The 25292-nt window shown below is 67.6% G+C and overlaps 1 protein-coding gene across 2 annotated transcripts in view; it reads left to right on the top strand.

Moving 5' to 3' along the window:
• KIF26A (kinesin family member 26A) overlaps positions 1-25088 on the top strand; it is a gene marked incomplete at both ends in the record, with an annotated part of 39445 nt that extends 14357 nt beyond the window's left edge. Inside the window, 13 exons of one of the 2 annotated variants that reach the window (XM_079699775.1) lie at positions 5966-6156; positions 12548-12737; positions 16929-17141; positions 17686-17779; positions 18065-18327; positions 18441-18621; positions 18757-18919; positions 19264-19426; positions 20049-22917; positions 23880-24085; positions 24174-24194; positions 24561-24711; positions 24907-25088. In XM_079699775.1, the coding sequence (XP_079555901.1) occupies positions 5966-6156; positions 12548-12737; positions 16929-17141; positions 17686-17779; positions 18065-18327; positions 18441-18621; positions 18757-18919; positions 19264-19426; positions 20049-22917; positions 23880-24085; positions 24174-24194; positions 24561-24711; positions 24907-25088 (4887 nt within the window). The remainder of the gene's footprint in view (positions 1-5965; positions 6157-12547; positions 12738-16928; positions 17142-17685; positions 17780-18064; positions 18328-18440; positions 18622-18756; positions 18920-19263; positions 19427-20048; positions 22918-23879; positions 24086-24173; positions 24195-24560; positions 24712-24906) is intronic. The other variant, XM_079699776.1, reaches the window with a different exon arrangement.
• Positions 25089-25292: the final 204 nt, after the last annotated feature.

Genomic DNA, 25292 nt, shown 5'->3' on the forward strand with positions numbered 1-25292 from the left:
CATAGCTTCCGTGGAACCAGCTCTGGGCACCAGGGGTGCCGGGGGTGCCCCGGACCTGGGCTGGGTGTGCTCAGGGAGGGCCCCGCGGCCTGAGATGACCCCAGCTCCGGAGGGCGGAGCTGGGGGCCCGGCCCCGCCTTGGTCACAGGGCTTCGCTGGTGGGAGTTTCTCCCAAGTGTCCTCTGTGTCCCCACAGTCTTCCTTCTAAGAGAAGGCGTACCAGGGTAGGGGGGTCGGGAGAGGGTGGGTTTTTGGATTGGGGGTTTCCTGGGACGCTGGAGGGAGTTGCTTTGAGTTCGGTGGTACATGGGACTAGGTGTGCTAGGCACCGGCAGGGCCTTTCCCCAGGAGGCCCAAGCCCTGCACGACATGGTGGGGTTGGGTGCCTTCTCCTGGGGGCCCAGCCGTGCCCGGAATAGGGGCTCACCAGGCGACAAAGTAGAAGGGACCCTGTAAGCAGAGGGACTGGTCTGTGTGCATGGAGGTGGGGAGGCCTTACTGGGAGACAGAGCTGGCGGTGGGGTCGCGCCCGGCATGGAGCAGGTGGCGGTGTGGCACAAGTGTTTGTGGCTGTATCGTCCGCCCCGCGTGGAGCCCCAGGGGCAGGGAGACGGGTAGGTGGCTGTGAAAGCCTTTCCAGTCGCCACAGCGCCAGCCGCACCAACTCGCCCAGCAAGTGTCTCTGAAATAGAACACGAGGCAGACGTCTCCTGGGGTCTCCGTGCCCTGTGGGGCTGTGGGACATGGAGGCACGAGGAGGGCCCCCAGCTCTTGGGGCAAAGTCCGTACAGCCCCCGGGCGGGACTGACCCCCACCCTGCCCCCGCCTCTGGGCTTGCTGGCCCCTCTGAAGGCACTGAGACGTGCTGGCAGGACGTTGCCGCCCCCAGGGTGGCCCTTGGCGAGGCCCTGCCCTTGCTGGGAGCTGGCCCGCTGTGACTTGCTGCTGGAGCTGGTCTGCCCGAGGCTGCCCTGTCCTTGGGGCCTCCCTGGCCCTCAGTAGCCTGGGGTACACAGGGGGCTCCCAGGAAGAACTTCTGGTCTGAACTAGCCTCTAGTTGGTGTGACAACGCACCCTGGGTGTGGCCTCACTGCTTCCGACTCCTGCATTTGTTAAGTCCTGAGTGAGGCCAAGAAGAGGGAGGCCAGCCTCTGCCGTGCCAGTCCCACGGTGCCTCCTGGTCTGAGAGCTGGGCTGCCCGGGAGGAATGTGCCGAGGGGCTCGAGAGAGCTGGGCGGCTTCCTGGAGGAGGTGGCATTGAGCTGGGCCTGGAGGGAAGTGCCAGAGATGGTGGGCCCAGCGAGAAGTGTATGGGGGCAGAGGAGGCTGCTGGGAATAGCCAGGGGGCTCCTTACCTGGGAGGGAGCTGAACGCAGTCCTGCAGGTGGAGAGAGGGCTTGGCTGCCGCTCTGAGGGCTCCAGGAGGTGGAGGCGTGGGGTGAGCGGAGGTGGGAGAGGGCGGGATGGCACAGCGCCTTGGTGCAGCCTCCCTGCGCTTTGGTGGCGTCACTGGCCTCTAGCTGGGCAGCCCCACCGGCGGCCTGCACACCATAAAATGTGAGCATTTAAGGCTCCCTGTTGGTTTTATGTGTGCATTGATTGCGTTCAGGGCGGGTGGGAGTGGATTTATAATTAGACAACAGTCCTGGCGATCAATAGAGAGATTATTAGAACCATAAATAGAACTTTTGGACTCAGATGAGGTAATTTCCCCTGAACCGGGTATTGATCATGAGAGGTGGCCCTGGAATGTTGAAATACTGCACGTTAGGCTCTAGAATTAAATACTTCTGGAGAGACGTGCCGTGAATCTCCACCACAGCCCATCAGCGGCCCTGGGTGCCATGGTCTCTAGGCAGACTTGGATCTGGGCGGGCGAGGTGGGCGGAGAGGGCCTGGTGTGTTCTAGGCGCTGTGGCTGGGAGCCTGCCCCATGGGCTGCCGGGGGTCATTCTGTGCGCATGGCTATCTAGTGTCCGGACGGAGCAGCCCTCAGCCAGCCACGCTGTTGTGGAGACTGCAGCCCACTTCCCCGTCCAGAGCACAGAGCTCAGCCCTTTCCGGGTCACTCACCTCCGGAGTGTCCAGTGATGATTCCCGACAGTGGGAGCCGCCCAGCGGGACAGTCGGGCAGTTGCTTTCCAGACTGTGTCAGGCAGAGGCACTTCTGCCGCCGTGGGGGATGGAGGTGCCCGTGGGCCACCCCAGGTGCTCGGCCCTGGCCTGCTCCACGGGGACACAGCTGTGAACTGTGATGTCTCCCCCATGTCGGCAGGGCCCCGTCAGATGTTCACAGGACATCTGCACTCATTTTACAGCCTGATGCCAAGAGATTGAGGCTTTGGCCTCCTGACCCCACGGTAGGCTAGAGGTAGCACCGCCTGGGGCGGCCGAGGGCGGGACTGAGTAACTGGGTGAAGGGTGCAGCCACCTTGGGTCCAGGCTAGCAGAGCCTGTGCGAACCTTCCCTAGTCTTGTAGACACGGGCCGGGCCCTACCCAGGGCCCCACAGTTCGTGGAGGAGGACCTGGAGCAGAGGGTTCCCAGCCTGCCGCAGGGGCTGGGGCAGCGGAGGCTCGGCCTGGACAGGGAGGGTGGAGGGCTTCCGGGAGGAGGTGCTGCACGCTGCTTTGAGTGGGAGGTGAGGTCATTTTTGGTGGAGCCAGGATTTCCCTCTGTCCATGGAGGCTGGGTGGCCCCGGCTTGGGGACCTGGCTCCTGCTGCCTCTGTGCCCGCCTGCTTGCCTCCCCCCACCTTCCCGTGAACCCTGGCAGGGGTCCCTGATGGGTGCTCACCTGTCCTCGGGGACAAGGCCGAAACGGTGTGGGATGGAGGGAACTTTGTCTCTCTGACCTGGCTAACCCGTTGCTGGTACCCCCTCTGGGCCTCAGTTTACCTACCCGTGGAGTGGAAGTTGGACAGATGGCCCCCCACTTCCATGTGAGGTGCTTCTGTGACATGGGGGCGGGACAAGGCACCTGCAGAGGCTAGGACCGTCCCAGCCCGGGGCCCTCTGGGTGATCGGGCAGAGCTTTGAGGGGGCCCGGCACACGCCCAGAGGACGATGCCACCCGTGCCCCCTGCAGCTCTGGCCGCCCCTTGGCCACCCCGTCCTCTGCCTCCCCACCTTTCCTCTGGGTGCGAAATGGCCCCCGGAGAGGTGTTTATCCTGAGGAGCTGGGGAATGCTGTCCTTCACGGGCCACGGTCTTGCAGGTGCGGAATGCAGGCCCAGAGGGTTCCTAAGGAGTGGGTTAGCTTGGTGTTCCCCAAACCGTGCTCTTTGGCACCCTGGCGCCCCGTCGTGGGCACCCTGTAGAGAGATCTGGAGCCTCCTGCAGGGGCCTCCCGGGACGGTGGGCCCTCCTTACGCTCTCCTCTCTTCATGCTTTTCTTTCCTTGCTGCTGTGGCGCCTCCATCGCGTTTTCTGTTTGGCCGCCCGCCCACCCCCGCCCGCGCCCCCCCACCATCTGCTGTCCCCGTGTTGTGTCGTGTCGTGGTCTTCCCTCCCGCCGCCCTCCCCCTCGACTTCTTTTGGCGCGTCTGGGCTCTGCTTCTGGCAGGAATCGGCAGCGGCCTCCCGGTGGCTGGAGCCGGGTCTCGGCAGCTCGTGGGCCGGCGGAGCCGAGGTGCGTGCGGGACCCCCGACAGGTCAGTGTGGGGCTCGGCCGGCCGTAGACAGGCTGGGTGGCCTGCACCGTTGCTGGTGGGGCCGGACGTTCTGGCTGAAGGCAGAGATGCCAGCGTGGGAGGTGGGATGCTTGGCCCCGCGGGAGTGGGTGGAGGGCCGTGTGGGGCCGTGACCTCACAGCCCTGTCCCCTGCCGTCCAGGCGGCCTTGCTGGCCAGCGTAGCCGGGCCAGCCTGGGCCGCTGGATGTGGGCCCTGCCTTGGGCCAGTTGGAGCAGCGGGTACCAGGGGTGTTGCGGGGATGAGCCCTTCCCCGGCCCCCGGGAGCCCCCGTCCGTGCGCTGCTCACAGGGGGTTGCTCAGCCAGACCCAGGCCAGGCCCTGTGGGTGATGCAGCTTTTAACATCAGTCCTGTCCTCCACCGCTCTGCTCGGCAAAGGAGTTTAGATCTCTCATGGGGAGCACATATGTTAAGTGGCGGAAAGGGGACTGACGTTTGAGGTGAGGGAGCATCGCACGTCACGTGCGTGTAAGGCCGCAGGGGAAGCAGGCAGCGTCCAGGCTGTGGGGGACCTTGGCTGCCCCATGTCACTCACGTTTGCCTTGAGCTCCACAGCTGCCTGGAGGAGAAGCAGCGTCGGTTCCCGTTGCCCAGGTCTAGGCCTGGCTGACCCTCCACCCACCCACCTTGTGGAATGTTCCCTGTGAGCGGGTGCCCCTCTGTTCCTGCAGCACACCCCCCCGCCCTGGGGCACAGGGCCCACCTCCTGGCCGTGAGCCCCGCGTGTCCCTGCCACGCCTTGTGCTCCTGGAGGACAGATTTATTGAACACCTACTATGTGCCAGGCAAGGTGCCGTGGACCTGGAGACCGGGCAGGCATAGAGGCTCCCTCCGGAGCCTCCTGATTCCTGAGCACTAGGTGCTCATGCAAGCTTGGGGGATGGGAGAATATGGTGCTGGGTAGTTGAGCCTGGCCTTGTTTCTCTGTGAGTGGGCAGCACTATGTAGACTGGGGGAAGCTGGGGGAGGTCTGAGGGCTGGGGGAGGCCAGGGCAGGCACAAAGAGTGGCCTGGAGAAGGAGAGGGCTGGCCGGACTGGGTTCTGAGGGATGCATAGGAGTTCCTGCCCTATAGGCAGATGCAAGGCAGGTGGCAGGGTGTGGTGCGCTAGCACAGTGCCTGGCGAGGGCCTGGACTATTCCAGGTTGGCCCTTCTCTGCCACTGACCTGTCCTTGTAGCCTTGGGGGTGCTGCTGGTGCTGCAGGGGGGCCAGGTGGGGGTGCTCGGCGTCCATCCAGCTTAAGGTTTGGGGCTCGCTTTGAACTTCCTTTGCAGACATGGTTATGCTGAGTCCCTAGGGGGGTTTTGGGAGCTGGTGCTGACCACAGGCTGGGTGGGGTGAGACCCTCTGCTGTGGTGAGGAGGGATGCTGCCGTGAGGTGGCGGGACCTCCTGCCAGAACATTCCTCCTGGGGCCCATGATGGCTTATTCTGCTGAAGTGCCACCCTGGCTTGTGACCGTGTCACTTGGGAGACCCCGAGGATGCTAGGCCCTCTAGAGTGTGGGTGCTCCTTGGGTTCCTCACAGGCAGGGTCACCAGACAGGCCCCTGTCCTTTCATCCAGGTACAGAGGACGCCCTGGACAGGGCTCAGGGCCAAGTGAAGCCAGAAGCCCCAGGGACTGGGCTGTGGTGCCTGGGGAGCCTTGGAGGCTGGGGCCCTTGGGGGAGGGGATGGGGCTGGGGTGGCCGACGTCCATCCCCCTCCAGGGCCAGGTCTGGCCTGGGGGTCCAGGGCCCAACACGTGTGTATAAATGTAATATACAGTGGCCAGATCTCAAGTTGGCCAGCGCCGTCCTGGGAGCGTTTAATTACCTTTGTGCTTCGTTACGAGGCTGTCTCCCTTTCTAGAATTTATTTTAGCTAATTAGCTGGAAATGCCAGAGTAGTGTTTCAGGTGATGGGAAGACAATGTATTATCATACATGGGGCAGTTAGTGCTCGTGACAGATATTTATTGTGGTTCCTTCTCAGTTGTGCCTCTGGGTGCTCCCAGACAGATGGCCCAGGGGTGAGGGGTGGTCCCTGTCCATCGGTCCTGCCCACTGTGGTCACTGTGTTTCTGGCACTGGAAGGGGGAGGGGCTGGAAGGTCCAGTCCCTGGGCGGGCGTCTGTGCACACCTCTGCTCCAGCCACTCCCCGAGCCGGCTGGGCCCGTGCGTGCAGGGCCCAGGGAGCTTGCTGGGCTCTGGGGTGCACGGGCCTGCTTCCCCGGCTCCCCGGTGAGGGACGGGTGCCTGTCCCTCATGCGGGCTCCCTGCTTCCCTCCAGGCTGAAGCAGCGGTGGCCGCGGTGGCGGTGGCAGACACGGTCCGGGACGGCCCCCCTTCCGTGGGCCCTGATGGCGCGTCGAAGACGTGGAGCCGCGGCGGGGCCTGCGCAACGGCCCTGGTCACCCCAGCCCCGGGCACCCCAGCGGGGGCCTCCACGGGCCCATCAGCCGCAGCCTCCTTCTTCCTCAGGTACGTCGTCCTGGGGCAGGGCCGGGGCCTGGCTTGGGGGCAGCTTGGGCGCGGACAATGTGAGGGGGCCTGGGGACCTCAGCCCCTGGCCTGGCGGCCTGCGGGCCTTCCCGGGGAGACCTGTGGCCTCGCCCTGCCGGCAGTCGAGCAGAAGGGGAGCTCGCAGCCGTCCTTCCGTCCGTCCGGCCTCTCAGGGCGCCACGTCGACGGCAGTGTGAGTGGAGGCCTCTCGCCCTGGGGGTGGGGTACAGCCAAGGCCAGGGTTCGAGCTCCGCCCCTCCGAGCTGTGCGGCCCTGGGCGAGTCACGGAACCTCTCTGTCCTCTCTGCGCCTCAGCTTCCTCAGAGGTGCAGCGAGCGGATGTCTGTGAGGCCCTGCGAGGACGCTGGCCCAGCGGGAGGACGCTCAGCCGTGGACGGTGGACGTCCTCGGGCGGCCCTGAGCCAGGGCCGGCGGGACGGGGAGGGGGGCCATGGATGGGAGGCAGATGAGGCAGGTCTCAGGGCAGCTGTCCCTGCAGTCGGGGAGCACAGGGGTGGAACGGGCCCGGGGGAGCGTCCCTGGGCGACCGAGGAGGTTGGGGTGAGCTGGGAGGCTGTCCTGGGGGCCGGCTGTACCCACACCCCACCTGCCGGGCTCCCCCTACTGGGGAGCTGCTGGCACATCCCCTCACGGCTCTGCTCTCAGATCCGGCTCCACCGTCAGCAGGAGCCGAGTGGGTCCCCGTCCCAGGCCTGGGCTCCAGTGCGTGGGGCCGACCGGGGCCCAGCGTTCGCTCCGTCCGCGTCCACGGGATGCCTTGCGTGGCCCCGCGGACACCAGGTCCTGGGCCGTCGGCTGGCGTGGCTGAGGCCTGTCAGGCCAGGGCGCTGCGTGAGCAAAGGTGCGGGGTGCGGGGGAGTGGTGCAGGGCAGTGGTGCGGGGTGCGGGGGAGTGGTGCGGGGTGCGGGGGGTCCCTTCTCCCACCTGCGCGCCCCCCGGCGATGCCCTTGGGTTCCGAACTTCCCCCCGCGGTGTGGGGAATGCAGGATGTGACGGTGGTGATGAGTGGTGGTGGCTGGCCCAGCCCGGGTCACTGTCCCATTAGCAGCCCCTGCGGGCGCTAATCTGGTCCCCAGATCCCAGGAGCCCGCGCCGCATCAGCTTGGCCCAGTGGCGGGCACACGGTGGGGCGCTGGGGGGCGCCGGGCTGGTGAGCACAGCATTGTGGCCCTGTGCGGGCTCACCGCCCCCGTTAGGTGCAGAGAGCCCGGCTGGGACTCTGGCTGCGGGGCAGGCGGGGCCTGCCTGGAGGGCCCGGCAGCCCAGTGGAGGGTTCGAGAGGGGCAAAGCGGGCCTCGGGAGGTGTCCGGGCCCGGGTGGTCTCTGCCCCTGGGCTTTGGGCAGCGGCCGCGCTCCATCAGGCCGTGCTCGCTGGGGGATTTCAAGCCTGAGACCCTCTGAGGAGGAAGACCAGCTCCGGGGGTCTGGGGGCCACACTGGCTCATTAGCAACCCAGGGCCTGCAGGAGGGGTGCGCCTTTTGTCTCCAGCCGAGCTAGGCTGCCTCCACTGACCTTGGGAAGTTACCATAGAAACAAGCGCTCAGGCTGGGGGCTGGGGGCTGGTTTACAAGGCATGGGGCGGGGGGTGGGGGACACTGCCGGCTGCCATTACTTCCAGCCTGTTGGATCCCCCCAGTCACAGTGGCTTCCGGAGGGGCATGGGCCACGTTGTGGGGTGGGTGTTCCTGATGGGAACACCATCTCCAGCTCGTGCCTGATTTGGGCCCGAGACCCTCCGCTCTTTGGGGCTGTGGCACCCTTCACTGTTGGGGTGAGGTAGGGTGCTCTCAGCTGTATGTGCCCTTCTTTGTTTTGTGGGGCTGTGGCTCAGAGGGGGAAGGGGCTTGTCCAGAGTCCCCAAAGACCAGGAGCTGCTGGACCCTGGGGGGCCTCGGGCATGAGCTGAGCGCGTGTTCCGTGCTTCCACCTGCATCCCTCACTGGGCATCTGGGGGGCAAAGCTGACACCCAGCCCATGCCCTGCCCCTCGGAAGTTTCTGGTACTCGGGGGTCAGGGTGGGGTCTGTCAGCCTTTGACGCCAGGATGGAGCCTTTGAAGGAGCCGAGCAGTGTCGCAGGACACAGGCTTTGAGGGTTGAGTAGGAGTCCGGTGTTTGCCAAGTGGAGGCGGGATAGGGTGGGGTCAGGATCTGGGTTCTCCACTGGCCCCGAGCACTCCCTGCCGGCACGCTAGCCACAGGCCTTCCCGACCACCTCCGAGCCCCGAGCCCTGCTCTGGGCAAGCCAAGGTGGGGGTGATTCTGTGGGTGGCTTGGTGCCCAGGGTCTTGTTACAGGACGTGTAGGGCACAGGGGTGAGGCCCGGCGCCCTGCAGCCCTCTGCTGGGCTGGGTGGGTCGCTCGGGCATTGCAGCCACAGCTGTGACCGAGAGCTCAGCGTGCCAGCCCCCACCAGAGTCCTGAAAAGGCCGGGCCGCCAGTAATTACATTTTCTCCGGAGGCTCTGGTGACCTTGACTCCCCCTTCCCGAGTCCTCCCACTCCCCGCTGTGTGATGTCCCCGTCCTTCCTGTCTCTGCAGCCTCTCCTTCCCCGAGATGCGTCCATTAGCGCTCTCTCCTGCCTGCGCTTCTGGGCCTTTCCGGGGCTCACCACCTGGACCCCTGGCTCTAGATGCCGTGGGAAGAACTGCTGGGGGTCTTCTGGGAGGTACAGGGCAGGGGGAGTGGTGGGTTCCTTCGGCGACAGGAGCCCCCTGCACTCGTAGGCACCCCCGCTGCCCCATTGCAGCCTCAGCGGAGCCCCCTTCCCCATGCCTGCCCGGGTGCCCAGGCCACGGAATGTCAGCCCGGGTGCCCAGACCACGGAACGTCAGGTGTGGCACCTGGAAGAGGCCCAGAGCCAGAGCGGGTGCTGCCCAGAGGCGCACGGGGAGGAGGGCCCCACGGAGAGGTGTCACTCACCTGCGGGGTGCGCGAGGCAGCTTCATAGCCTCAGCGTGAAGTTCCGGGTGACGTGGAAAACGCAAGCAGGCCACGGCAGGGAGCAGCGGTCCAGGCCAGGGCTGCTAGGACCTTGGGCCTCGGCCTCGGAGGCGTAGGCCCCCTTAGCAGGCAGCTCCGAGGGGGGGATGCGGGCGTGGGGCGTGGCATGTGGCATGTGGCCTGGTCCGCCGGCCTCCAGGCGGCCCAGGCAGGAAGCCCTGGGTTGGCCGTAACTGACCCCCACACACATCCAAACAGGCCCGTGTGTCTCCTCAGGGTGATTAAGGGCCTCACCATCAAGGCCAACTGCCTGTGAAATTACCTTCTTGTTTGGAAGAGGCAATTTTTCTTTGTAAAAAGGCAAATATTTTCTTTTCTGTTTATGTGAGTTAATGACCCGGGCCAGTGAGCCTGGGGAAAGGCCTCTGGGATTAGGTGAGAGGGCTGGGGGCTCAGAGGGAGGTTGGAGAAGCTCGGTCCCTCCCTCATTCGTTAGTTCACTCCCTCCCTCCTTCCCTCCCTCATGGCCCCATCCTGAGCTTCCCCGTGATCTAGGCCTGGGCTTGGCAAACCCCCGCCCTCCAGAGTCCCCACCTGATGGGACACAGCCGTGTGAACCTGTGGCTCAGGGCATGGAATGGTTCCCGTGGTAGCAGCAGGCACAGGGTTTGGGGAAGCCCAGTGTGGGGGCATCAGGGCAGGCTTCCCGGGGGAGGTGTCCTCTGAGGACGAGGAGAGCTGCACGTGCAGGTGAAGTTCCTGCTTTTCCAAGTCTCCTCTCTAGAGCCAGACCACTTGGACGTGCCCACACGCCCCCCGCGGGCTCTGTCTTGAGCACCCCGCACCCCAGCCCTGCTCCCCAGCAATGCAGTGGGTGTTCGGGGTCCCGAGTGTGGTGCCTGTGTGTTCCCTTAGCCTCTGTGAAGCCTGGCGTCACTTCCTCCCCCACCCCCACTGCCTGGAAACCAGGTCTGTGCACCCAGAAGGCTGGGACCCTCCCGAGACCACCCCCAGACCGTGTGAGCTGAGGTGCCGTTGCTCAGTGGCTGACGGGCTTGTCCCGGTTTTGAAGGGAGCTGGATTTCATCACAGGAGACAGTGCTGTCCCGAGGCCTCTGAGTCATGCCCGGTGAGGCAAGCCTGTAAGAGCAGAGACCTGGAGGGCTGGGCAGGCTGGGCACAGCTTCTCAGCTCCCAGCTCCGCGGGGGCTGACCCAGGGCCGGGGAGGGAGGAGGGGATGCCCCGAGTTGGGTCAGACCACGGGGCAGAGACGCCCGGCCAGTACCGTTCCAGCCTCGTGGGGCTGGCGGGACTTCAGACGGCTCCGGGCCCAGCCTCTGTCCAGGCGAGACCTGGGCGTGTCCAGCGGGGAAGGACACCTCCCCGTGCTCTGCTGCTGGGGCCTGAGGGTGACGGAGGGGGCTGAGGTCTGTGCCGGACACCCTGGTTCCTGAGAGGGTCGCAGAGGGTGCGGAGCCGTCCGTGGCCTTGAGCACCGGGCAGAGCAGTGCCTGCGGTCGTGGCCTCTGCAGCCCGATGTCGTCCTGTCTCCCCCAGCGCCTTACCCATCCTCCCGGCCTTCACGTGCCCTTGAGCCTTGGAGGGTTCAGGGTGGCCCCACCCCAGCCTCGGGGACCCTGGGTGGCCCTGCCCGACCTAGGGAGGAGCAGGGAGCCAGCTGTGACGGGAGCGGGGGACACACCTCGGCCGTGGTGGTCTGCTGACCCATCCGGTCTCCCTGAGGGCCCAGGCGGTGCCTCCCAGGACAGGCTGGTGCCAGGCAGTCCCTGTGCTGCCCCTCCCCCACGTCCTGGGGACAGCACCGCTGCGCACGCGTGGAGCTGGGGAGCCCAGTCCACCAGGCCTTCTCCACCTTTACAGGCGCCAGTCCGTGTCCCCGCTTCCCCAGCCCGCCCCGCCCAGGTAGGCTGAGGGCCAACCCACCTGCCCTGGGTGTCCCCGCCCTGGGGCAGCGCCCGGGGATGGGGCTGCCTGCTGGACCCTAACATCCTCCAGGTCCTCCAAGTCGGGCTGCAGCTTCTTCCCGTGGGAGTGGCTGGCGGCAAGCTGTGGCCTAACCCAGGATGGCCGGGGTCGGGCGGGGCCGGAGGGGCCCCAGGAGCTGAGCTGGTCCCCTGGCCCCCATCCTGCCCTCTCTAGCTGCCTCCCCCGGCCTTCCCTTCTGAGTCCCTCTGCCCTCGGTCCTTCACCCTGTGCCCGGGGGACAGTGTCAGCACCTGTTCTGCCCCGTGTGCGATCCTTGGGTGCCGCGGGGATGGGGGCCGGGACGCAGGACTTCTGTTCAGACGGTTTTGGGTTTAGGGCACATGGGCTCAGGCAGGAATCGGGGCCGCGTCTCCGGCTGAGGGCCCCGGCCCGAGTTGTCTGGGCCGCTCGTGGGTTCCGCTCACAGGCGCCTGCCCCCACCAGGCGTGCACCAGCCGCCCCACTGCGTTAGGAAGGGTCCGCCCCGCACCGTAGATTACTTTTATTTTCCTTGAAGACACCTCGCTAGGAGGAAAGCCGTCCCTGGGGTCTCTTAAAAGACAGCTCCTGTGAAAGATGAGAGGAGTTAAGCAAAACGCCGGTAGCTGCTCCGAGTGGGAGGCGGGCTGGGGGCCGTGCGCCCGGAGGGTGCAGGCCCTCCTGTCGGGCCCCTTTGAGGGGCACAGGTGAGACTCGGGCCTGGGGGCTTTGGGAGAAGGAGGGCGGGCGCAGCAGGACCGGGAGAGGGGCAGCTGGGCGGGGCGGCGGGGGGCTGTGTGCAGACCTGGTGGGCAGCTTCTTTCAGCCCTGAGCTGGCCCTACTCTGGCCTCCAGCCCCTTTCGCCGGGACGGCAGGTGGGGTGGGGGGCGGACGGAGGCCTGGGCCGTCTGGAACCAGGGCCGTCTGGACCCAGGCCCGTCTGTGTCACCTGTGCTGGGCGCCTTGAATGCATTTGCTCCTCAGGGCTATACACGAGGGCCTCTGGTGGTCATGTCATCCCATGTTAGAGATGGGGAAACCGAGGCACAGAGAGACTAAGTCACCACGTGTGGGTCACACAGCCTGTGAGTGGCTGACCCCAGTATGTGCCGTCCTGCCCCAGCTGCTGAGTTGGGGACTTGGGGCGGCAGAGGGTGGGGGAAGGGGAATGCCCTCAGTGCGGGGTGTGGAGAGGGGCCGGGGTCCTGTGTCTGCCTGGGGCCTCTGTCGCCTGGCCTGTACTGGCAGAGCTGTCAGGGGCTGGACAATGGCGGCCCCAGCCCTGGGGGGCCCCTGCTTGGCTGGGCGGGAATGACCTGTGGCCGTGTAGGCGCATTTAGGGCGGGGCGGGTGGCAGGACAGCTCTGAGCGCCCGCACCCACCTCTCCTCCCCTCCCCACGCCTCCCGCCCCTGCCCTCTCCGCCCCTCCCCTCCCCAGGGCTGCCCAGAAGCTCAGCCTGGCCTCCAGGCGCAAGAAGCCCCACCCACCGCCGGCCCCCGCCGCCCGAGGAGCCTCCACCTACCCCACGGACTTCAGTGGGGTCCTGCAGCTGTGGCCGCCCCCTGTGCCCCCCTGCCTGCTCAGGGCCGCCTCCAAGGCCAAGGACAACCCCAGCAGTGTTGGAAAGGTAGGCCCTACCCTGACTTGGGGGTGACCCTGGGGGGTGGCACGAGGCTGGGGTGTCTGGGCAGGTGCGGGATGGGGCGCGGGAGATGGAGGGGATGCTTCCTTCTCCTGGGCTGGACCAGGTTGGTGAGTGTACAGATGGGGCGCCGGAGGCCCAGGCCCACCTTGACGGCTCCAGGTGGCAGCAGGGAGCCTGGGAGACTGTGGTGGGCCTACAGGGAGTGGGTGGGAGGGTCCCAAGGGCACGGGCTGGTCTCAGTGTGGGGCGGGACGGCCAGGGCTTCCCGGGACTCAGGGGTGGGGTCTGGCCCCAGGAGCCCCCTTGCCTCGTCTTTGTTGGTATGCTGCCCTCGGGGGCAGGGGTGGGATCCCTCAGCTATCCAGAGTCCTGGCAAACCCCAGCCGCAGCCTGACGTGAGAAGTGGGGGAGCAGTTGAGTCAGGATGCTACCCGGTTTCAGGTGGGGAAGCAGGCCCAGAGTGGAGAAGGCCTCGCCCAGTCACAGGCCGGCTGCCTCCTGGCTCCTGTGCCTTCGGCTGAGACCGGGTTTCTGTCCTGGTCCCATCTGGGTTGCCTGTGACTGCCCCCCGAGTCTGGGTCGGGGCCTGCGTGTGCGGCTCTGTGTGAGTGCGTTAGTGGGGGGATTCTGTGCCTCTGGAGGGTGCGAGACCAGGGCACAGCGGGGTCGGGCCTGTCACCGGGGCCGCACGGCTCGGGGTGAGGACTGGACCCCAACGCCGAGCATTCACCCCCCGCGTTTCCCTGGCCTTCTGCCCACTCTGCCCCTCCCCGAGGGTGGCGGCCGCCCACCGGGCACTGGGTCCGGCCTTGCCAGCGCCCAGAGGCCCAACCCCTGCAGAGCTGGGGGGCGGGTTCCACGCACCCCTGGACCCAGTCTGTCCTGCCGCCTAGGACACGCCCCAGGGGGCTTCTGCTCCTAGTGGCGGGTCTGCAGAGGGGTCTGATGCATCTGTAGGGGGCACCCTGCCCGGGCCCGAGCTGCTCCCCAGACCCCCACCCCACCCTCCCCCTGGCCGTCCTGCTGTAGCCTCTGTGCTCGGCCTCCCGGAGGTCAGTCCCCGTGTCCGGACGTCCAGGAAGCCTTCCCTCACCCCATCACCACCACGCCCTGAGACGGAGGTAGACATGTCCCCTGGGAGCTTGCTGAAGTGGGGAATCTGGGCCCTGCTTGGGTGGTGGGAGTGCCGGGGCCCGAGGGAGGACACCGCGAGCTGGCCGTGGGGAAGGGGCTCTAAGCAACTCTGGGCCTGGTCACTTGGCCCGTCTGGGGTGGGGGCTGGGTGGCTGGAGGGTTGAGGAGGCTCGTGGCACAGACCCTGCTTTCTTACTGCCGCCGTGTTACTTGGGGCTCCAGCAGGCCTCCCCGTCCCCCTGGGGCCAGGCCCCCCACCCAAGTATTCCAGGGCGGGGGCTCCTCCCCTCTCTCCGGCAGACCACCGCTGTGCGCTGGTCCCCTGCGGCAGGGGGCCTGTGGCCACCCGTCCTGGTCCTCTCACCGTGCCCCCCAGAGCCCCCTCCCCAGCTCCCTGGATGTTATTTGCACGAATAGCACATAGTTAGAAATGCAGAAATGCCTCTTGAAAGGCATTTAATATTGTCAGAGGAAAGAAAGTTAGATGACACTCGATTCCTGACATTAATGTACCACTTAAGATAATTCATCATCCTGCGGTATTAAAGAAGACGGCCCCTCCCCCCAGGACTGCCTGGGCCGTCTCTTAGGAGCGGAAGACCCTTTTTATGCAAAATGTATTTTTTTCCCTACCTGGCAGCTATTCAGTGGGGCTTTGCAATATCTGAACGTTTAGGGGGGGAGAAGTGCTTGTGTGGCGCGAAGACCCTGTCATTTCCCTGCGGTAATGAAAGGATTCTCGCAGACAGTGACCCGGGCATTTAGCTGGGACGGTGGCGCGTGGCGTGGGGCTGGCGCACGCGACGTCCCCTCCCCGCCGGGAACACTCTCCGATCCGCAGGACCCATTTGGCTCCTGAAGCGGCCGGGAGTTCACGCTGAAAAAAAATTGCCCCAAATTACTGGGAAGTGCACATTTTCATCTGCTTGGCAGTGGCGTTTGGAAATGAAATAGTTTTGTTCATGTCGTCGGGGAATAAGAGAATCGATTCTCGCCTAATGGAGCCCAGGTTCGGAGGAGCTCAATAGAAAAGTATGTCTTTCCGCGTCTCCCCGGAGGACCCCCTCTCCTTACGCGGCGCGAGTTTGCATGTCAATTTGCCACATGCCGAAGGGACGGAGATGGTGCCTCGTGCGAACGGCCCACGGTAAACCAATTTCGCCGGAGTTATGTATCTGTCACTTACAATTAAACCCGTGAAAAATATTGGCTCTGAGATGAGGCTGGTAATTTGATTTACACTGTACTGGAGAAATCGGAGATTTCACCGGAGAGCGGAGGGCGGTGTCCTCCAGCGGAAACCGGAGTCTGGTGCCTTCTCCTGGGAGGGGCCCTCCCCCTGGGTGGCTTGCCCTGTCAGCACTCGGCCCCCCTTGGCCACACACAAGAGGCGTGGCCCAGGGTGTTTGTTCTCCGTGCGGGTTTTGGGGTGTTTGCAGTGTAGCTTGTTCTGGGCTCTTGCATCTTGGTTCCTGGCACCCCTCCCCTCTGAGCCTTCTGTTCCCTTGAGGGCCTTGGGGCTGGTAGTCCAGCCCCAGGAGCTGGCATGAACGCGGGTGGGGAGCACGGGCAAGCCTCGCATCTGTTTTTGTGTCCGGGGGACTCACGGTGGCAGAGGCTGCCTGGTGGCCTGTCCAGCCCTGCTCTGTCCCCATCCCGGGCCCCCACCCCAGCCCAGCCTCCATCTCTCCACCATCTCCCCTGGCCTGGCGGGGGGGGGTGATTCAGAATTCCCGTCTCCTCTGGGATCATCCTGCACTCTTCCTCCCGGGTTCTGTGCCAATGGGATTGCCTCTGGCGTCCTGCTGACCCGGAGTCCTGCCCCAGGTGTCCAAGGGGTTTGAGTCTCCCCAGGTGTCCTTGGGGTTCCCAGCGGCTCTGGGGTCAGAAGCACCAGATCCCGTTTCTCCCCGAGGGCACCGCAGGTGTCAGGTGTGTTTGTCCTTCCTTCACTCCACACACTCCTGCCCGCCCCCCGCCTGAGGTGCAGACACGGGAGGATGTGCCCAGGGCCCTAAAGGCCTCTGGCTTGGGGCTGGGAGCTGGGAGGAGGGGCTCCCTGGAGGAGGTGAGGCTGGACAGACACGTGGGGGGCCGGGGTGTGGGGCACTTGTCCCTCCCTCAGCAGGGAGTCAGCTGCTGCCCCTCAGCCTGCCCGGCCGCAGGGCACAGCTGTCTTTCCTTGGGGCTGCACCTTGCTGTGTGTGGAGCCCGAGGTTGGGAGTTGGGGGGTGTGTGGAGGCCCCGGCTCTGAGGCAGTCCCTGTCCTCCGCATCAGGGGTGGAGGACGCACCTTCAGAGGTGCGTGCGTGGGGCTCTGAGGGGACCCTGTGGGAGGGGCCGGGGCCTGTGCCTTCCTATCTGGTTGGGTCGGGTCTTGCTGCCCCGATCTGCTTGCCCCTCTCTCTCCGCCCTCAGATTTGGGGTTTGGGATGTCAGGAGACCCACTGGCAGGCTGTGTGACACGGGTGAGACAGTCGACCTCTCTGAGTGCGTTTCCTCCCCGCTTCTGAAGCCTGTGCGGGCCTGGGGGGTGGGTCGCCATGATGGCTTGTCCAGCGGAGAGCTGGCGGGCCTGGGGTGTGCCTGTGTGGGGTGACCGTGCTCTCAGAGGCTTGTGCCTTTGGGTTCAGCTCCCTTGGTGCTGGCTCTGCCTCGGAGTCAGCGAGAGGGTGCGGAGGAGCCCCAGGTCGAGGTGGGGTGCGCTCCGGGTCCCGTCCTCGTCCTCCTGTCTCTCTGCTCACTGGGGCAGCTGGACTCCTGCCCTCCCTCCGTCCTGCCCTCCCTCCGTCCTGTGCCCCCCGTGCTGTGCTGACGTGCTCTGTTCCCGGCCAGCCTCTCCTCTCGCTGGCCCTCGTTTTCTCCCTGCATGGCTGACCTCCTATGGGAGGCGCTCTGGCCTGGAGCTGGGGTGCCGGCGCCGCGTTCCTGCGGTGGGGACCCCACGCCGGGGCCTGGCCCACTGTCCTGACTCGCGTGAAGCTCCTCCTGCCCTGTACTTAGCAGTCGCTCAGATGCCCGCCCTGCCCGCCTCCCCAGGTGAAGGTCATGCTGCGGATCTGGCCTGCGCAGGGGGCCCAGCGCCTGGCCGAGTCCACGTCCTTCCTGAAGGTGGACCCGAGGAAGAAGCAGGTGACCCTCTATGACCCGGCCACGGGGCCCCCAGGCAGCGCGGGCCCCCGACACGCCACCACGGCTGCCGTTCCCAAGATGTTTGCCTTCGATGCCGTCTTCCCCCAAGACTCGGAGCAGGTGAGGGTGACAGTGGCGGCCTCGGGCGGGGACGGGGCCCTTCTCGTGCAGAGTCGGGGCTGGGTGGGGGGCAGGAGGCGCTGAGAGGAGGCCGGCTGTGTTTCCCCTTCCTCGCTGGCCTCCCCAGCCCTCGTGGTGTCTCCACCCAGCTCCTGGCCTGGTTCTCAGGCCACGTTTTTCAGAGCCCATGCCCCATGGAAGCTTTCCGAGTGGTGCTTTGTCTCCCAGAGATGCTCCTCCATGCGTCCCGTGTGTGCCGTGCATGCCTGCAGCATGGTGTGTGCCCGGTGCGGCCGCGAGGGCACTGTGACTTCTGTGTGTGCGCGTGTTCACTGCGTGTGCCTGTCAGCTGTGTCTGGCTGGTTCATGCTGTGAGTGTGTGTGTGTCCGTGTCCGGTCCGTGTGTGTCGTGTGTCCACGTGGAGATTTTTGTGTCCTTGGTCTTGGGTGCCCTCCCGGCCACCTCGTGGACTCACTGTCTGCACGTGATGGGACAGAAGTGGCGGGAGGCCGGTGGCTGCCTGACTCTGTGCCCCTCCCCCAGGCCGAGGTCTGCTCGGGGACAGTGGCCGACGTGCTCCAGTCGGTGGTCAGTGGGGCCGATGGCTGCATTTTCTCCTTCGGCCACATGAGCCTTGGTAAACGCCCCTTACCATCCCCTCTCTGCAGTCGCTGGGCGCCGTTTCTGGGTGCGGTGGTGGGTGGGCATATCCCATATGGGCAGCAGGTGGGCACCTGGGGCGGGGGGCTTGTGGAGAGGCAGCTGAAACCCTGTAGGCCTAGAAGGTAGAGCCATGGAGTGGGTCAGAAGAGGCCCCCGGGGTCTCAGTGGCCCCAGGTTGGCCCTGAGGGCCCCGGGCAGGGCCAGGGAAGCAGCTGCCGGGTCTGGCTGGGCTCTGAGGGCTTGTCACGCTGGCCCCCAGGCAAGTCCTACACCATGATCGGGAAGGACAGCTCGCCCCAGAGCCTGGGCATCGTGCCCTGCGCCATCTCCTGGCTCTTCAGGCTCATTGACGAGCGCAAGGAGAGGGTGGGTGCCCGCTTCTCCGTCCGTGTCTCGGCCGTGGAGGTGTGCGGCCGGGACCAGAGCCTGCGAGACCTGCTGGCCGAGGTGGCCTCCGGCAGCCTGCAGGACGCCCAGTCCCCGGGGGCGTACCTGCGGGAGGACCCCGTCTGTGGGGCGCAGGTACGCCGAGGCCGCCGCGCGGGGAGCGGGGCCGCGGGCTCGGGGGCCGCGTGGGGGCGGCGGCTCGGCCCCGAGCCACTCAGGAGCCGTCCCCGCTGTCCGTCTGTCTGCAGCTCCAGAACCAGAGCGAGCTGCGGGCGCCCACGGCTGAGAAGGCGGCTTTCTACCTGGACGCGGCACTGGCTGCGCGCAGCACCAGCCGGGCCGGCGGCGAGGACGCCCTGGGCAGCTCGCACATGCTCTTCACGCTGCACGTGTACCAGTACCGAGTGGAGAAGTGCGGCAGGGGCGGAAGTAGGTGGCCGTGGCGCCTGCCTGGTGGGGATCCGGCCGCCCTCCCTCTCGGCAGGACTGTCCCGGGCGTGGGCCGCGGGGCAGGGTATGGGTGCCCTGCGGCCGAGCCTTCACCCTCCTGCCCTGTGGTTTCAGTGTCTGGAGGCCGCAGCCGCCTGCACCTCATCGACTTCGGCAGCTGTGAGGGGGCACCCGGCAGGGGTGGGGAGTCCCCCGGGGGCCCGCCATATCTGTCCTTGTCGGCCTTGGGCAGCGTCATCTTGGCCCTGGTCAGTGGAGCCAAGCACGTGCCCTACAGGTGAGTGGTGGGCCCCTGGCCGGGGCCCTGGGGACCCAGCCCAGCCCAGCCCACGTCAGGCGTGTCCAGCGTGTCTGTGGTCCCCGAGCCCCTCAGTTCTTTGCTCCTCCATCACCTGAGGGGCCTTGCTGCCCGAGGGCTTGGGTGGGGGGGTGTCCTGGCGCCCAGGGCGTGGGGAACAGAGGTGGGGTCAGCCCCGACTCCGAGGCTCCAGGCCTGGCCCTGGTCCAGCGAGAGGCCCACCTCCCTCCCTCCAGCCCTGCGGCAGCCCACGCGCCCAGCCTCCCACCCGGCATCCCTGCTGGGCCCTCAGCCCCTGACCCCCGCCCCTCCCCGGCCCCCAGGGAGCACAGGCTCACCATGCTGCTGCGGGAGACTCTGGCCACCGCCAACTGCCGCACCACCATGATCGCCCACGTCTCCGACGCGCCCGCCCGCCACGCCGAGACTCTCAGCACCGTGCAGCTGGCCGCCCACCTCCACCGCCTGCGTAGGAAGAGGGTCAAGGTTGGCTCCGCCTCCCGCCTGCCCCTCCCTCTCCCCGAGGGCCCCTGCCTGCATGGTGGGGGTGCTGGGGCCCCGCGTGCCCTGGGGTCACAGGGTTGTGCCCACATGGCCTTGCCCAGAGGCAGCAGGGCCCACGCTCGAGGTCGCCCCAAGCAGAACCGGACCTGCTCGCACTGGGGACTGTGGTTGTCTGGTCTCTTATCTGCCTGGCCCAGGGGTAGGTGTGTGCTCAGGGCAGCCCGGTGGGATGCTCGTGGGCTGTACCCCTCCCAGGCCTGGTCCAGCAGGCATGCACCACGCAGCCCTCCGTCGGGCCAGAGGGTGGAGTTAGGGGTGCCCCGGGGTGCCCTGGGTCTGAATCCTGGGTTTGCACTTACTCCCTGTGTGCTGAGGGCACGTGCTCTCACCTCCCTGTGACTCGGCTTCACGCTTCCTTGGAAGTTGCTGAGGAGGTCCGGTTACGTTCGGGGCCTGAGACCTTTCATGCCGGTCCAGTGCTTGATGGGACATGGTTGGTGGCTGCACTGTCACTTCCTTCACTGGAGCGTGGTGTGTGCGGCTGGGGTGCAGGGGAAGGGGGGCAGGCGGGGAGGCCGCTCAGGTGGGCCTGCTCTGTCCCCAGTACGCGTCCAGCTCCTCGGGTGGGGACAGCTCCTGCGAGGAAGGCCGTGCCCGCCGCCCCCCGCACCTGCGACCCTTCCACCCGCGCTCTGCAGCCCCAGACCCCAACCACCTGGCCCCCAGCTCGCCCGGTGACCCCGACTACTCATCCAGCAGCGAGCAGTCCTGTGACACCGTCATCTACGTGGGGCCGGGGGGGGCGGCGCTGTCGGACCGCGAGCTCACGGACAGCGAGGGCCCGCCCGACTTCGTGCCCATCATCCCCGCGCTGAGCCGCCGCCGTCCCTCCCAGGGCCCGCGTGACGCCGACCACTTCCGCTGCAGCACCTTCGCGGAGCTGCAGGAGCGGCTGGAGTGCATCCACGGCAGCGAGGGCCCCCCAGGAGGCCTGGGCGGCACCAGTGGAGCCCAGGCTAGCCCGGCCCGCGGGGGCGGGAAGCCCTCGCTGCCCGAGGCCGCGACCCCCAGGAAAGCCGTGGGCTCCCCACTGGCCGCCAGCACGCCTCGCGGCAGCCCCGGCCCAGATACCCACCGGGGTGCCCTGGAACCCTCCAAGGCTGGTGGTGACCAGAGAGACGACGGCGGTGCCAGGCCTGAGCTGCCTGTGCCGGATAAGGCCACGGGGGGCAGAGGCAGGAGGCCGCTGCCCAGCCCGGCCCCCCCACTGCCTCAGCAGCCGGAAGCTGGCGGGGCCTCAGAGGAGCCTGCGGGGGCCGACGGTGTGGGTGTGGTACGGACACCCCCCGTGGGCATGAGCGGGCAGGAGGGCTGCCCCCGCCCCTCCGCACGCGGCCAGTGTCTGGAGCGGGGCCTGCTGACCACCACGGTGACCTTGCAGCAGCCCGTGGAGCTCAATGGCGAGGACGAGCTGGTGTTCACGCTGGTGGAGGAGCTGTCCCTGGGGGCGCTGGCCGGCCCTGGGCGCCCCTCCAGCCTGGCCAGCCTCGGCAGCGACTGCTCCCTGCGGGCCCTGGCCTCGGGTTCGAGGCCGGTCAGTATCATCAGCAGCATTAACGACGAATTTGATGCATACACCTCGCAGGCTGGGGGGGCCCTGGACGGGGCGGCCGGCGCTGGCGGCAGCCACGGCTCCTCCATCGGCTCGTGGCTCAGCGAGGTCAGCGTGTGCACGGCCGACAGCCTCGGCCCCGCCCCGCGGCCTCCCTCGCCGGCCAGCCCAGACCCCTTCAACCCTGGCTCGCCAGCGGGGCCTGACCCTCTGGGCTCCCCGATCCTGGACGGCTCCTTGGAGGACAGCAGCTTTCAGTTCTCAGAGCCTGACAGACCGGACAGTCCCGGCCCCACCCAGAGTCCTTGTCCCACGGAGGAGGCCACGGCAGCTGCCAGCCGACCTGGCTGGGAGCCCCACGCCGCGTCTCCACGGGGCGCCGCCCCAGCACCAACTATCCACTCCAGCCTTCCCCGCAAACCGAGGACTACCTCAGCGGCCGGTCGTGTGGGCTGCCCCCGCCTGGCCCCGGGCCCGCCTGGCCCTGGAGGCCTCTTCGAGGACCCTTGGCTGCTCCGGGCGGACGAATGTGGCCCGCTGCCCCTGGCCTCTGCCAGCAGGGCCCCCAGCCTGGCCCCGATGCTGGCTTGTGCCCGGAGGGTGGTGGATGGCTGTGAGGTGGGCAGGGCGGCCCACAGGCCAGAGGCCGTGGCTCAGATGCCACCGCTGCGGAGGGGGGCCACCACGCTGGGTGTGACCACGCCCTCCACATCCTTCGGGGACGCCTCGGCCGAGGCAGCGGCCTGCCTGGGCAGCCCAAAGGCCGCCTCCAGCAGCAAGAAGAGTGTGGCCTCCAAAGGGGACCTCTTCCCGCGGCCTGGCGGTGGGGCGGCCCCCCCGGCCCCGCCGGTGCGCAAGTCCAGCCTGGAGCACAAGAACAGCCCGGCGCCGGCCCCTCCCCAGGCCGGGAGCCTGGCTTGGGCCGGGGCTGCTGCCTTCCTCCGAGGGGAGGGGGAGGCCAGGCCTGGCGGCCGGGCCGACCACTCCATCCCCAGGGCCACGTCCAGCCTGAAGGCCCGGGCTTGCAAGGCAGAGGCAGGGTGCCGTCCCGCCACTCACGGGTCTCTGGAGCGGTGCGAGGAGGGCCTGGCGCACGGCAGCAGCAAGGCCAGGGAAGGCCCTGGGAGGCCGGCCCGGGCCGTGCCCAGGTTGGGTGTGCCGCCTGCCAGCCCCACGCCTGGGCCCGCTCCTGCCTGTAGGAGCAGCCCGGCCAAGGGCGTGGGGGCCCCCAAGCCCCCCGCCAGCGGGGGCAAGGGTCGCAGCCCGGCGGCAGGGTCCAGGGCTCTGGGTGCTTCGGTGAAGCCGCTGGCCCCTGCGGCGGGCAGGACCCCTGGGGGCCCGGTGACGGGCCCCAGGGTCACCCCGCGAGCGGTGCCTTGCGTTGGGGCCAAGGCCAGCCGGGGCACCATCATGGGCACCAAGCAGGCGCTCCGGGCCGCCCACAGCCGTGTCAACGAGCTGGCGGCTGGCGGAGGCCATGGCCGAAGTGGCCCCTTGTGGGGCTCGGCCGACTCGGACAGCGGCAATGACAGCGGCGTGAACGTGTCCGAGGAGCGGCCGCCCGCGGTCCCGGTGCTGCCCTCCCCGTACAGCAAGGTGACGGCCCCGCGGCGGCCGCAGCGCTACAGCAGCGGCCATGGCAGTGACAACAGCAGCGTGCTGAGCGGGGAGCTCCCGCCCGCCATGGGCCGCACGGCCCTCTTCTACCACAGCGGCGGCAGCAGCGGCTACGAGAGCATGATGCGTGACAGTGAGGCCACCGGCAGCGCCTCCTCGGCCCCTGACTCCATGAGCGACAGTGGGGCCGCGTCCCCGGGCGCCCGCTCCCGCAGCCTCAAGTCCCCCAAGAAGAGGGCCACAGGTGGGTGTGGCGCAGCCCCTGCAGGGTCCGGGCCGGCCACACTTGACAGCTGGGCACCGCCTTCGTGGATCCCAGTGTGGGCGGCCCTCGAGGGTTTCACAGATGTGCCTGGGGCTGTTCAGGCCGTAGGCGTGTGCAGCCCCTGCCGTCTGTAGACGCACCCAGCGTGTGCCCTTCTCTGAGCCCCATGTTGCCTCTGAGGCTGGCCCCCATCCCCTGAGAGCGGGCTGGCAGGGGTGGGCCCACACGGGGCGCCCTGCCGAGGCGTGGGGAGCTGGGCGAGGACTTGGGTCTGGGGCTCGAAGCCTGGTGCCCCCCCCCGGGGCTGGTGGCCAGCTGCCTGGGAGCCCCCTGCTCTGCTGTCCCTGCCTCCATCCCCTGGACCTTCTGTCTCTGGGGACCCGGGTAGGGTGGGCCTGTTTCTCATGCTGTGTGGCTGGGGGGATTTGGCCACTGGCTGATGTCCTCCGGGGGGGCGGGGGATGCACACCCTGGCTGAAGGTGGGCTGAGAAAGCAGGAGGCCGGCGTGGGGAGCAGGGAGGGGTGTGCTGGGAGATGTGGGTGGTGCCACAAGCGTGGGCCTGGCTTGGGAGTCTGTCCGGAGGCGGTGGCGGTAGAGACGGTTGCGATTAGGAAGCAGCGTGGCCCCTTAGGGTGTCCGAGGGCTGCCTCCAGGGCTGGCGGGTGTGACCTTGAGGCTGCTGTCCAGTAGGGAGGGTGTGGCCGTCCAGGCGCGAGGCGGCTGGGGGAGGGGCTGGGGGACAGGAGCCCATCTGTTCTACCGGGCGGGCAGGGGTGGCCGGGTTTCCGGCCGGCGCTAGGCTGAGCATTTCAGGATTGGGAGGGCCCCCGTGGGCTCTGCCTGTCAGAACCGCAGCCTGGCACCCCTCTCAGTCCTGGGCTGGGGGCTGGGGGCTGGGGTCCAGCCTCTGCTCACCCAGCGCCCGGCTCTCTGTTGCAGGTCTGCAGCGGCGACGGCTGATCCCGGCCCCGCTGCCCGATGCCTCTGCCCTGGGCCGCAAGCCCAGCCTCCCTGGCCAGTGGGTGGACCTGCCGCTGCCCCTGGCTGGCTCGCTGAAGGAACCCTTCGAGATCAAGGTGTACGAGATTGATGACGTGGAGCGCCTGCAGCGGCACCGCCTGCCCCCGAGGGAGGACCAGGCCGAGGTCGGGGCAGGCGGTCCTGGGAGGGCAGGGTGGGCCCCTGGGGGTGGCAGGGCAGCCCGCTGACCTCACCTTGCCCTCTTGTCCACAGCCCTCCCAGAATGCAGAGAAGGTAGGAAAGTCCCCGCTCGGCCCTGAACCCCTGGCATCTCCCGATGGCCCTTGTGGGCCAAGTGGGGGGCTGGAGGGGTCCTGAGGCCACCGCTCTCGTGCCCTGGAGTTACGCCGGGGTGTGAGCGTGCTTCCCGCCGCCGTGCCCACTCGTCCTGGGCCCGGGTTCCAGACAGGCACAAGCTGCTTTGGGAGCACGTGGCGTGAGCCCCCTCGGGCAGGAGGGTCCCAGGTCCTACCCCTGCCCTCCTTTGAGGCCCCGCTGTGCGCCTGCCCGGGCCCGGGGGGTGGAGCAAAGCTCGCGGAGCCCCTGGGAGCAGGCCGTCCTCCGTACCTGAGCCCACCCACCACCGTCCCCACCGTCCAGGGCCCGGTGTGCGTCAGTGCGAAGTTGCGGCTGGCCGAGCGCAGGCAGCAGCGGCTGCAGGAGGTGTGGGCCAAGCGTGAGGCGCTCCGCGGGGAGCTGGCTGAGACCCAGGGCCGGCTGATGGTGGAGCCCGGCCGCTGGCTGGAGCAGTGTGAGTCTCCCCGCTCATCCCCCCACGCCCCGGGAGGCGCAGGTGCAGGACCCCAGGCTCCGCGCCCCACCTGCGCCCCCAGTCCAGCCACTTCACCCCGCCCCAGGTGGGGACCCAGAGGCTGGGAGGGAGAGAAGCATTTCCTGGGCCCTGCGGGGACCCCGGCCTGACCAGCGGTTTGCCATCCATCCCTAGTCGAGGTGGACCCGGAGCTGGAGCCCGAGTCGGCCGAGTACCTGGCGGCCCTGGAGCGCGCCACGGCCGCCCTGGAGCAGTGCGTGAATCTGTGCAAGGCCCGCGTCATGATGGTCACCTGCTTCGACATCAGCGTCGCCGCCGCCACCGCTGCCCCGGGGCCGCAGGAGGTGGACGTCTGAGGCTGGGCACTGGGACACGGGGGAGGGGACGGGGGTGTCGGGGGCTCGAGGACGGGACGTGGGATGGAGCGAGGATGTGGCAGGGGTTGGAGGGACGAGGATGTGGAGGGTCCAGTGGGGACCCATGGGTCTTGGAGGCGATGGAGCGTGAGGCGGGGGAGGGGCCGGCCGAGCACGTGGACGGAGGAGCGAGTGAGTGGGACA

This window comes from Hyperoodon ampullatus, assembly GCF_949752795.1.
Source record: "Hyperoodon ampullatus genome assembly, chromosome: 3".
Classification (NCBI taxonomy): Eukaryota; Metazoa; Chordata; class Mammalia; order Artiodactyla; family Ziphiidae; genus Hyperoodon; species Hyperoodon ampullatus.